Raw genomic sequence first — 12674 nt, forward strand, 5'->3', positions numbered from 1 at the left:
GGTGAGAAAATACACGTTGGAGTTGTCTTTATTACTCATTCCACAATCACAAGAGTATTAATGTGTTACAACAGGCGGGGGCTTCTTTGAGGGGGGGCTGAGAGCGGATCTTAAACCACACAAAGGAAGAAGAGAAACACTCTCAATCTTTCACTGATTTCCTTTTGTTTCTTTTGTTTCTGTCAGACTTGAAGCTCGATGATTTACAGGCGCGTGACGCTTTCTGTGGATCTGGAAAAGTCAATAATCTCCAAAAATTTGTCCAATTTGTCAAACTTTATTTCTCCTTTCTGTCACATTTTTTAAAGAAAGTTTGATTTAATTAAAAATCTTCAAATGATTCAACATTTATTTCTTTGAATTTCTCTTATTTAATTTACTTTGTATTGACTAAAATCATTCTTTATTAACACATTATTAATATATTTTTTATTTTATTGTTCCTTTTTGAAATGTAAAGTTATTTTATCAAAAATGAAACAAAACCATCTATGATTTCACTAATGTGTGACACATTTGTTATTTTCCATCTTTTAAAAAAATCTTTTAATCCTTAATTTAATTACATAATTTATCTCAAAGTTTTATAAAACAAATAATTATCTGTATGATACCTAACTATCACAGAGAAAGTCATCTTTAGAGGAGCTCAAATGAGTTTAATCAGAAATGATCTTTGTTGACTCATTCTTTTTAACATAATAACACTGGATTTAATTTTTTCAATCCAAACTGACTCCAGTTTTGGAGCTATCCAGCAGCGGGCGCTCTCCATGGTGCTGAAACCATCCGTCCAACGTCCTTTGTTTTAAGGGGGAAACTCAATTCTTAATTTTCATTCATAAAACTCCAATAAAAATTGTATTTTGGGGTATTTTTACATTTTTTTTTACTTTGAGGACATATTTAAAGATAATTAAGCTTAAAATTGCTTAATTTCCTTTATTCTAGTCGTTGTGAATCAGGAGCAGACAAAAAAGTACAGTTTAAAAAAACCTCAAACTTTATTTTCATTCAATTAAAAACACAAAACGTTTAACATAAACGCAAATAAAATACAGATTAAAAAGTGTTAACAAGTTAACACAGAGAAAACAAGTCATTAGGACAAAATTAACGATTCAAGAAATTAAAAAAGAGTTTATTTGTGATGCTAAAAATACACAATCTCCAAGCTCCGCCCCATTCTGATAGTAGACAAATAGATCCATGAACATCTTCGTTTTCCTGAACTGGAATCTGATCTAAACTGGAAAACTCGGATATTGATCATCAGTTTTGTTGTGTCGCTAAAGTTTGTTTGGGGTTGTGAGGGGCTGTAAGCTAGCAGGACAACATGCAAACAGAGGGATGATGGGAAATTAGTGCAGGCATTCAAGTATGTTTTTCTATTAATTGATCACTAGACAAATAATTAGTATTTTTAGAAATTACTTTATGGAACTTGTATCCTTTTATTAGCCATAATATAGGATCAATTATTTAAAAAGAAAAAAAAGGAGCCATAAGTGCACATAAAATATTCCCAGGATATGACATAACTAAAGACAATTAATTTACAAAACAAATAAAAGCTAAAAATTAAGTCAGCAAACACAATGAAGTGAAAGATTAAATTAAAAAAATTAAATACAAATAAATTAATTATTTAGAGGTCTTTTATACTAAATTAAGGCTTTTCATACTTTTACACAAGGATATATTTTATATACTTTGTTAGTAACACATCTATTAATCCAGGTGGAGCCTCAGGCCGGTTGAAGCCAGTTCGGGGGAGTTTCAAGGACATAATCAGTACTTTTCCACTAAACACAAAACTATAAATCACTTTGCTGGCTGGATCAGGGAGACAAACACTGACCAATCAGGACACAGATTTGATAAAGACGACCATTTAAGGTATTAATGACCATAGGGGGGAGGGGCTTCCTTTGTCCTGCCAGACATTGACCTGAAGCCACAAAGGCCCCGCCCCGGGGATGTGTCAGTGGAGTCCATTATACTGCTCATGGTGACGACCCAGAATACTCATTACGACTTTGATTCAACTTTTATTAAAAAGACTAAATTCTAATAGTTTTATGGTCATTTTCTGCCTCATCGACGAACACGCAGAGGTTAGCGGGTGTATCTTGTATCTTGGTGAGAGAGATATAGTATTACCTTTCCATCAAACTCATTTTGACAGGTGACCTTTGACCTGCACATTCCAAAGTGATGATATAAACTTTATATAAACTTTATATCAATTTGATATAAACTTTATATCAAATTTATATCAATCAAGATTATGCAGTTTTTTTTCCCCCCAAATAAAAAAAAATGTGTCATTTTCCAGGACATAGTTTCTGCAGAGCGGCAGGAGTTCATCGGAAATTCACCTCTGAGTTGTGGGCGGGACTGTTGGCATGGAGGAAGCCTTTCCTCACTTCCCATCATCCCTCTTTTTCCAGTTTTTTCCGCTAGCTTACAGCCGCTCACGCTCCACCTTGACATCAGCGGTGCATCAATAATAATGTAGAGTTTAGAGAACAGATGCTCGGATGAGGAAGACGTACATGGATCTAGTTGGAATGGGAGCCTGTGGCCTGTCGAGAGTAACACCTACGTCACCGCTACAGGTGTTTTCCAATTACATTTTTTTGTCTGCTCCTAATTCCCAATGATTTGAACAAAGAAATACTCAGAAATGCAATTTATAGCATGTTTTTTTGTTTTTTTCTCATAATTGAGGACATAAACGAAGATTAAAATAGCATTTTAAGACTATTTTAAAAGTTTTATTTTGCTGATTTTATGGTATGGTGTTTATTAATTTAATTTCGAGTTTAAATATAATGTGATTCAATTTATCCAAAGAATTTGAAACGTTTTTTCTTTTCTATAAACTTTATTTTTGTTTCTGTAGTGATTTTATTCCATACCTGACCGCATGGTGGCGCTTCTGAGCCAACATTATGTAGTTCAGGTTGAAAATATGAACATCACCAATTTAAATAGTAATTTAATAATTGTATTGTGTTTAGTCGTTCAAAATTTGGTCCAATTTATGTCCTATGGAGGAAAAGTTTCATTAAAAGACTCATTGTTAATTTTAAATAAAGATATATATTTTTTAAAAAAAGTAGCACATTTATACTATAGACTTATTTGCTTTTTATTTCTATCTGAGAAGAGTTCCAAACTAGGAGTGGATAGTAAATCAAAGCGCCATCTTTAAACCCCGATCTGAATCCAGGCGGACTAATCGATCGTCGATCGTCGGCAGTCCCGACCAGCAGCTGGGTCTCCGGGAGCACCTCGACCGGTCCGGGAGCTCTGTAGCCCCGCAGCGTCCCGCCATGACAGCTCCGAGCGCCACGGTCGACAGTTCGGACATGTTTCACCGAGCGAAGCAGCGGACTTTCCGCGGGTTTTCCGGAGGTAACCACTTTAGAAGCTTTTAGCACTTTGAGCTGTTTAAGCTAGCCCGGCTAGCTGTTTGGCTAACGCAGCGGTTGACAGTTACACAAGTTGCTGCTGTCAGTGGATGGCACGCGCCACTTTGACAGCCTTTATAGATACTTACATGTATAAAAAACAAACTTTAAAAAACGTCAGTTTGTGTTATAAATATTTATAACTTCGCTTTGTTATTGTAATAAATACACTTGATGCTAAAAACACTTTTTTATGTGTCGTCATGAATGAAAATTGAAGTTTTCTATACATTTTAATTATTTTGAGATTTTTTTCCGAACTGGAACTTTAACTTATGAAAGTTTATTAAAAGTAGTTTCTGTCAGTTAGATTGAGCTTGAGCCCCTAAAGTAGTAAAATCTGTAAAGTAATAACACTTTTACTCCTATTGTCAGTTTGGGGTTTTAGCACCTCCTACTGGACAGCATCAGTATTGCAGCACGTGCCTGTAACAACAATGTCAAATTGAAGTAAAAATAAGACAAAAATGCACAAAACATTAGTCTAATTAACATTTTTTTTAACATGTTATACTTTAAACTTAAAAATAATCTCTATTATACATTTTTACTTTTAATGTATTTGGATTCTTAAATCTAAAACTGACTTGCATTATAGTCTATTTGCCTTTATGTGATAAAATTATAAATGTAGCACTGATTGTAGGGTTTTTAATCAGTGTAAGGACCCTTATCCATAGGTGGAAGCTTCATTCGTGCCTAATGTTGGGTAAAATTGTGCTAAAAACGTATCTTTTTTATTTTTATTTTGACTGTGTTTATGTTCAGTGTAAATGATTTTATAGAAATACTTTTCCAAAGAAAATTTTAAATAAATCAGCTTTGAAGTATTTTTTTCCTCCTAAAGAGTGGAGTTTTAAATTAAAATCCGAGCAGGGTGAATTTAGATTGAAAGTCAAGATGAGGGGGATAATCCTAAAAGACGAATGTCTTTCCTCTCATAATTTCATAAATGTCAATTTCACAAAAAGGATCTTTGTAAAGCTTTTTATTAATCACTCCCAGGAGTGATATGTCCTTTATTTCCATCTTTGCTCAACTTTCTCTGGAGGACTGAATTATCATAAAGTCATTTGGGAGCGGTACACGGGGAGCATATTAAACACGATGGGTGTTGAGAAGCTCCTGGCCCCCGCTGGGTGCGAGTGAGGGGAATTGTTCTGGATGCCGGGTCGAGTGCCGCTTCATCCTAGGAGCCAGAACTTTTCGGAGCGGCTGTATGAAGTCGCTCTTCACTTTTAAAAATACAAATTTAAAGAGCTTTTCTTCTGTCGAGCATTTTCTTTTATTCCCATCTGCCAAACTCTACTGAGAGTGAGTTCTAACATGGAGAACAGGAGCTTTCTCCCTTTTTCATGAATATTTGACAGTGATTAGATTGTAAGACTCTTTTTTTTCGTTGCGTAATGCAGTGATTATGTAAACGTCCGGTGTTCAACTTTTACTTTTAAGGATAATCTGCAAATAACTCACCTGCCCCCCATCTCTGATCTTGAATCCCCGTCTTTTATCGCAGTCCTTTCATCTTAATGAAGTGTTGTGGGGATTTGAAGGACGGGTATCCAGGGGTTTGTGCGTGGAGTCATCCAGCAGGCCTTGAAAGACTAATGCTGTGATGTCACCTAATCCCTAAAGCTTTTAGGCTAACGCGTCTTTACTATGTGCTGTTTGGTGTGGAAGCAAAAAAAAAAGATGGAGAAAAAAAAAAGTCAGATCATGGAGCTCCTCTTTATCTGTCAGCTGCTCTCTACAGCGAATGTGTTTCTCCTGTGTTTTCATGTCCTACATCCATGGTCTTCACCTAGACTAGGGGGCCCCAAACTTTTTTTCGTGAGGGCCACATAGCTGTTTTCTTCTGTTATGGGGGACCGGGGTGTAACAATCACAGCCTAAATGTAAAGATTTATGGTTTTCCAGAAAGCCACGCATTGCCACATTTTAAATAATTCCTTTCTGTAATTGTCACAGATAAAACATTTTAAAAACTAGAAATATAGCATTACCTGCAATAGGTTAACAGCTTAAGATGCTTAAATTGATTGCTAACAACACAGAAGCTGATAGCTAGCTAAAATGTTAGTAAAGTACCAAATTAGCCAAAAAAATGGAGAAAAAAAATCTAAATTAACTAAAAAAGCTAGCATGTAGCTGAAATATTAGCTAAATGCTAAATTAGCCTAAAAAACTGGAAAAATGTCTAATTTAGTCAAAACAGCTAGCATAAATCGAAAATATTAGCTAATCTGCAAATTAGCCTAAAAAAACAAACAAAAAAATCTAAATTAGCCAAAACAGCTACAATATTAGCTAAATGCTAAATTAGCCTAAAAAACTGGAAAAATGTCTAATCTAGCCAAAACAGCTACAATATTAGCTAAATGCTAAATTAGCCTAAAATCTAATCTAGCCAAAACAGCTAGCATGTACTGTAGCTGAAGTATTAGCTAAATGCCAAATTAGCCTACAAACAAAGCAAAAAATATCTAAACTTCAAAAGAGTCTAAAAAAACAAAACAAAACAAAATTAGCCATAACAGCAAGCGTGTAAATATTAGCTAAACTCCAAAACAGCCTAAAAAAACCTAAATTAGCCAAAACAGCTAGCATGTTGCTAAAATATTAGCAAAACTCCAAAATAGCCTAAAAAATCTTAGTAAATGCCAAAATAGTCCAAAAACCCAGCAAAATGCCAGTTTGTTAATCTTTTAAAACTGTAACTTTTTATTATAATTCTGAATAATAAAAACATATTTTTGCTCTTCATTGTTACATTTGGTCAAACTTGGTACATTTGGACTGGATTCTGGTTTTGTTCCAGATCTAGGCTCCTTACTCCCACATTTGTTGTTGTAGATGCAGAGCACCAGTGGAACGGACCCTTTTACTTCATCCAGGCTGCAGACCCTCAGCTCGGGCTGATGAAGGCTTGGAAGGACGGCAACTGCGACGGCGGCGGCGATGAGTGGACGGAGGAGGTGGAGCTCACGAAGCAGGCGGTGGAAGCCACGAACCGCCTCCGACCCCGGCCCAGGTTCATGGTGCTGTGTGGTGACCTCGTCCACTCCATGCCAGGTAGACCTCCAAACTTTATCTCTGCAACAGAAGCTTTCATTGTTGATCACGAATGACTCCACATTCTGACTGACTGAACACACCTGATCAGGTAATCAGCTTTTTGGTCTAAAATGGATCAAAGTCATTTTTATATTTTTACAGACTAAAAAAATTAGATTTGACTTGAAATACTTCAATGAGAAGATGATTCAATTTTCACTTTTTGAAAAAACTTTTCCCGTATCCTTAAAAATATTGACTGTTTCTGAGAACTGGACTGAGTGACTCCTCCCCCCTGGGGTTCCAAACAGGAAGTGGCTCCAAGAAGCCAAAATCTCATTGATTTATATAGAGAAACAAACAGCTGGTAGTCATTCTACCTGATAGAATGACCATTCTTGCTCTATTTTTAACGTGTTCCTAATTTTTTCCCACATTTGTTTTATTTATTTCAAGTTATAAACTGACCAATAAGATGCCTCAATAAAAGTGGGCGGAGCCTGCTGGCCCCCACGTCCAACTTTCAAAACGTTTGACAGATTTTGTGTAGCCCGCTTTCTAGTGGCAGGGATTTTGGACAAGCTCACTCCTGATTGGCCAGAGTGGTTGCCATAGAAACCGGCGGACCAATCACTGCTTATGGACTGGCTCCAACAGAAAGAAAATGGCAGCTGAATTGACTTAATTCGGCTGGATTTTCGATGGGTGATGTCACACTCACTTGGTCCAGCTCTTATATACAGTCAGTGGTTCAAATTAATACCCCTCCACCTCCGTGTTTGTCAGTGTTGTGGCGCTCTGTGCATCACAATCATTTTAATCGCTGATTTAAATTATATATTTAGATTATGTTTATTATTTTATGAAGTGAAGCAAATTCATTTTAGATCAGAACTACAATAGGGGTCTTTCATTAAATTTTTATTAAATATAAAAAATGTAATTAAACGAAAAATATACGACTTTTTTGTGAACATGAAACTTTTCTGTTTGGATTCTAGGAATCTAGTTTGTGAAAATCTCTCCTTTTCAGCACCAGCTGAGCATCATCAGCTAATAAATCTGATCCTTCAGATTTTCAGCGTTTCTGACTGAAAACAGACTAATCTGCTGTTTTTATTCTCTCTAGCTGTTAGCAGTGGACATGCTGTGTAATTTCAAGTCTCCCCGTGAGATACGGCTGTCGTTCGTAAGCCGTCAGCAGGATTAATTATTTTGAAACTCTGTGTAGCAGGTGGAGGAGATTTGAAGGGATCTGAAAAATTAATGCATGCATGCATTTCCATCAGCTGTAAACGCATTTGTGCAGAGGAGGGAACGCACCTGCACCGCAAACGTGTGACTTCTCATTGTGAAGAGGAGGAGAGTTAAATATTTAAACTTTCCTCGGTTATCTAAGAGTTCGTACTAAGACTGAGTGCACATTTGTCATCTCTGAATCTTTTTGGATGTTTTCTAGAAAAAACTATCGTCTGTGTAATGAAGTGAGCTGAAATAAATGATCCCACAGAAGCAGCAGATCATCAGATGATGAAATCTTAGCAGTAAACTCTTAATGGAAGTGGCAGAACTTCACGTCACGCTCGTGTCTGTGTGCTCCGTGAACTGTTTGTGCTTCTTAAGAAGTCTTTTGTTAGTGACCCACTGCTAATTAGCTCTTCAGAGGTTGTTTGGTCTTTATTGAAAACAGCTTAAAGTGTCTTCCTCCATGGAGGTTATTGACAGAAGAGGTCAGCTCCATCACTGCTCAAATATTTCACCAGAAAGTCTTCAAAATCTCTTATTTTCTATTCTTTTATTCATAGTTTTGGCAAAATATGGAACAATTGTTCTTGTTTTTGTCTTTTAAATGTTCACAGAACATTTATAAAGATGTATTTCTAGCTTCATTTCATTATTTTTTATTGTAATTTCGAATAAAATGATGTAAACTCTTTAAAATCAGTGAGGCTTAAACACTAAATGAATGAAATGAATGAATGAAATGGTTTATTTCAAGCAATCAGGTCATAATACATGAAATAACGTATCACTTAATGAATCACAAGTAGATCATTTGAAAATGAGTGGAAGGAAACGAACTTATATAATCCCACCCCGACTCAACCATTATCTCTACATGAATTATCAATATCCAGTTCAGGACTTAATATCAAATATTGATAGATTCAGGCTATTAAGGATCATTATTATCATTGATGTAAATTGGAATAAATCTCGGACAAATCATTTGTATTAATCAGCGACAATAATCTAATAATCAGTAACAAAACAGGAATTTTTCAACCGTAAAATTGTGAGATTTGGCAATTTCCACGTTTTCCCACAATTTGGGGAAAAACTAAATTTCTCTTCAAGTGAACTTCACAAAATGTCACAAACATGTCCCCCCCCCCCGCTCAAGTCTATAAACATCTCAGAAATTCCGTTAACCTTTGACCTCTAGAAGGGGCCGCCATCTTGAATTTTACAAAAAATCCTCCCTAGTACCAGCTATAAATTTAAACTGCACCTCTAGGAATTTTTATTGATCGTCTCCTAACTTCTCAAACATGATTATGAAACAAATTGTGGAAAAAATGTTGGAATTAAACGTTGTAGATTTTGTGGCGAGATCTCGCCAAAGTGACGTTCTCCTATTTCTCACACATTTGCACATATCCATGAATCCCAGGCTAGAGCTGAACAAAATCACAACACAGGATATGAAAATGTTAGGAATGTGGGCGTGGTTAGCAAATAACCTCTGTTGCTAAGGAAATCCAAAAGTTTACTTTTGGAGATTCTTCTGAAACTCACGCCGATCTGTTCGGTATCCCTAGGCAACCAAAACTTAAAATGGTTGCTATGGAGATAAAACCTACAGAAAACCTGGCATTTTGAGAAAAAAAAAGTGTTCTTTACTTTAATTTGTTACATGTAACTCTGACCAGCCTGACACGGGGAGAAGGAAGGAGTCAACGGGTCGTAGCCGCTGGTAAGCAAGTGAGGCCTAGTTAAAGTTGGGCGGCGAGGGCGGCGAGGGCGGTGATGGCGTGTAGATGTGGGTGGCGAGGGCAGGTAGCGGCTGCCAAATAACGCTGCTTTAATTTTCCTTGTTTTTGTCATCCTAAAGGCCAAGTGTAAACTTGAAATGAAATGTATTCAATTCACAAATAAAATTGCAATAATAAAAGTAATAAAACCAGCAAATCTTAAGTGTATAGAATCAATATAACCTCCAGTGACCCTCCCCTGAAACAAATCCAGAAGATCCAGTCGGATGATTGTGTGTTTGTAATCAGTATGTCCGTCAGGTGTGAGTAAACAAGAGAACATTCTGGGGTAAAGTTTCCTCTCTGAGGGAAGTCTGTAGGATTTCTGGCGAAGAGGATGAAGTACGGCTGGTTTATGTTAATTAACGTATCTGCACATAATCAATGAGAGTCTAATCTAATGAATGCACTTTGCAGAGACAAGGAAGCCTTGAGATGCTGCAGCCGTATTATCTCGAGCTGGAGCTGGTTTGAACATTCGCCTCTGGCGTTCCATTAGCCTTTTTCCCAGCCAGAGTCTGCAAGCAGCATTTCCCCACATGACTTCAACTGATATTTATCTATGAAAAGCAAAGGGCCTTTGGCTGTTCTCAGACTGATGCAGATGAAATTTTAGTTATCGATCGGACGGCTCTACATATCCATGTGCATCTCTGCATGCGGGATGCTTGTGTTTTATTAGGTGCTGCAGTCGCTGTTCTGCTGGAGACTAAAAAGCTGCTCGAGTTGTAAAGTCTAGTTGTAAACAACAGACTCCCTGTGACAGCATGCATTATTTATCTCCAGAAAGACACCGGTTTCCTTCAGGTTATTTACAGGTAGATGAGCTTTTAAAACATTTTTTCCCTCTTCTACCATAGAAATGGGGAAAAAATTCTTTTAGATTTGAATATAGTGGCAGGTTTTTCCAGTAATAATAGTCAGAACTGTTGGGGAACCCTCACACCAAGAAAATCTGTGCATTCAAGTTAAAAAAAATAAAAATATATATAGCTGAAATCGCCAAAGCTAATTACTGAAAATGCTAAAGCTAATAGCTAGCTAAAATATTAGTTAAAATACCCAAAGTACCCTAAAAAGCCTAAATTAGCCAAAACAGCTAGCGTGTAAATATTAGACTAACTCCAAAACAGCCTAAAAAAAATAAATTAAAAAAATAAACAAATAAATGAAAAAGCCTAAATTATCTAAAATAAATAAATTATCTAAAGTAAATATTAGCCTAACTCCAAAACAGCCTAAAAAAATAAATTAAAAAAATAAACAAATAAATAAAAAAGCCTAAATTATCTAAAATAAATAAATTATCTAAAGTAAATATTAGACTAACTCCAAAACGGCCTAAAAACCTAACAAAACAAAACAAAAAAATCTAAATTAGCTAAAACAGCTAGCATGTAGCTGAAATATTAGCTAAAATGCCAAAATAATCCAAAAAGACAGCAGAATGCCATTATAACTTTTAACTTTACTACACTCTGACTCCATATATTATAAAGTAATATCGACTATTAAACTAGTCGACTAATTGTGGCAGTCTTACTATTAGAAGAATGTGTTGCCCAATATTAACAACTTAAATCTAACTTTTAAAACGGACAAGTTAATGTATTAAAGAAAAATATTTAAAAAAAAAACTCAAATTTCCATTTTATTTACCAAGAAACAAATAAACACAAAACAAATGAAGAAAGAAGTTCACAAAAAACAAACCAATTTATTTCACTTTAGGCTCCTAAAAAAATGTTAAAAAAAACACTTTTCAGTTCTGGTTTAGAAAACACCAAGGTCCAGAGGGTTCGTTACAAAAACAGAATTTTATATTCAAACAGTTGAATCGATACCACCCTCACAGAGTTGTTGCTGCTCAGAGGTGTTTTCTGACCTGAAAACATTTGGAAAATCTGTTTTTGAAGTAATGCAGAACTATCTACTTTAGTTTTAGAAATTAATTAAAAATTAAGCAAAAACAGACTTAAAACACAAGTAATTTTCAAATATGACACAAAGAAACTCAAGTTTTGACTGCTCACCCCTTCAAAGACAAGACCCAAGTTCTCGTTCTTCTCTGAACTTCACACAAAGTGACAACAAATTCTCATTGAGGATTTTTTTTTTTTTTCATTTCATGTGTTTTGTACAAGTTGATACACCAAAGTGCTGTTGCACTGGTGGACTAGCCTTGACTTTTACTCTCAATGTTTAGTTGACTAATGATTCCAAACAGTTCTTACACATATGTTGGAAGAGAATGAACTGGTAGTGGAGGAACACGGACCGCATTTTTGGGTTGATTTGGAGCAAAACCAGTCGGCGTCAAGGGACTAAAGCCGCCCGCCGAACATGATCCCTGATCACCAAAGAGACATTAACAACTGTCTAATAATGAATTGGGGTTTGTGCCCGGTTGGATTAATGAACCCAAGATGGACATTTAGACGGAAGAGAGCTGTGAAAACAAAAAACCTGGGGCCAGTTTAGCAGGATTTGTACCGCTTTGACTCAGAAATAGCTCCTGGGCTACAGTCTAATTCATTATCAATCAATTAGGGAAACTGTTAAATCTGACCATTGTTCAGCACTAGTGCTGCCACAAATTGTTATTTTAGTAGTCGAATAATCACCGATTATTTTTTCAGATTAGTCGACTAATCGAGTCATGCATAAAGTGGATGTAAAGAACAGATCTTAACCATCATTAGATTTAAAGTAGCAAAAAACTCTAGATATTCTTACAAGCATTATCTGTGAAAACGCTGTAGTTGATATTCAGCTAAACTATTAGTTAAACACCAAATTAGCCAAAAAAAATTAAAAAAAGCCTAAGTTAGCCAAAGTAGTTAGCGTGTAGCTGGAGTATTAGCTAAACTCTAAATTAGCCTAAAAAAAACGTAATAAATGCCGAAATAGTCCATAAAGCTTGCAGAATGACAATATAACTTCCAACTTTAGTACACTCTGATTCTATATAATATAAAGTAACGACTAATCAACTATTAAATTAGACGTCAACTATTTTAAATTAAATTAATCGTGTTAGCCCTATCCAGCACTGATTTGTTCGCAGAGATTTGAAAAAAAATATTCTCTAAAATCCAACTACATC

The 12674-nt window shown here is 35.7% G+C and overlaps 2 protein-coding genes across 2 annotated transcripts in view; one reads left to right on the top strand and one right to left on the bottom strand.

Annotated features, from left to right (window-relative positions):
- The window catches only part of shisa9a (shisa family member 9a), a gene marked incomplete in the record, with an annotated part of 85103 nt that extends 85066 nt beyond the window's left edge, over positions 1 to 37 (bottom strand). The window contains 1 exon segment of the mRNA XM_024285472.1: positions 1 to 37.
- Positions 1 to 12674, top strand: part of cpped1 (calcineurin-like phosphoesterase domain containing 1) — a 47441-nt gene that overhangs the window by 960 nt on the left and 33807 nt on the right. Inside the window, exons 3-4 of the mRNA XM_024285473.2 lie at positions 3239 to 3423; positions 6333 to 6551. Of these exons, the coding sequence (XP_024141241.1) occupies positions 3342 to 3423; positions 6333 to 6551 (301 nt within the window). The 5' untranslated portion in view covers positions 3239 to 3341. The remainder of the gene's footprint in view (positions 1 to 3238; positions 3424 to 6332; positions 6552 to 12674) is intronic.

This window comes from Oryzias melastigma, linkage group LG19, assembly GCF_002922805.2.
Source record: "Oryzias melastigma strain HK-1 linkage group LG19, ASM292280v2, whole genome shotgun sequence".
NCBI classification, from domain to species: Eukaryota; Metazoa; Chordata; class Actinopteri; order Beloniformes; family Adrianichthyidae; genus Oryzias; species Oryzias melastigma.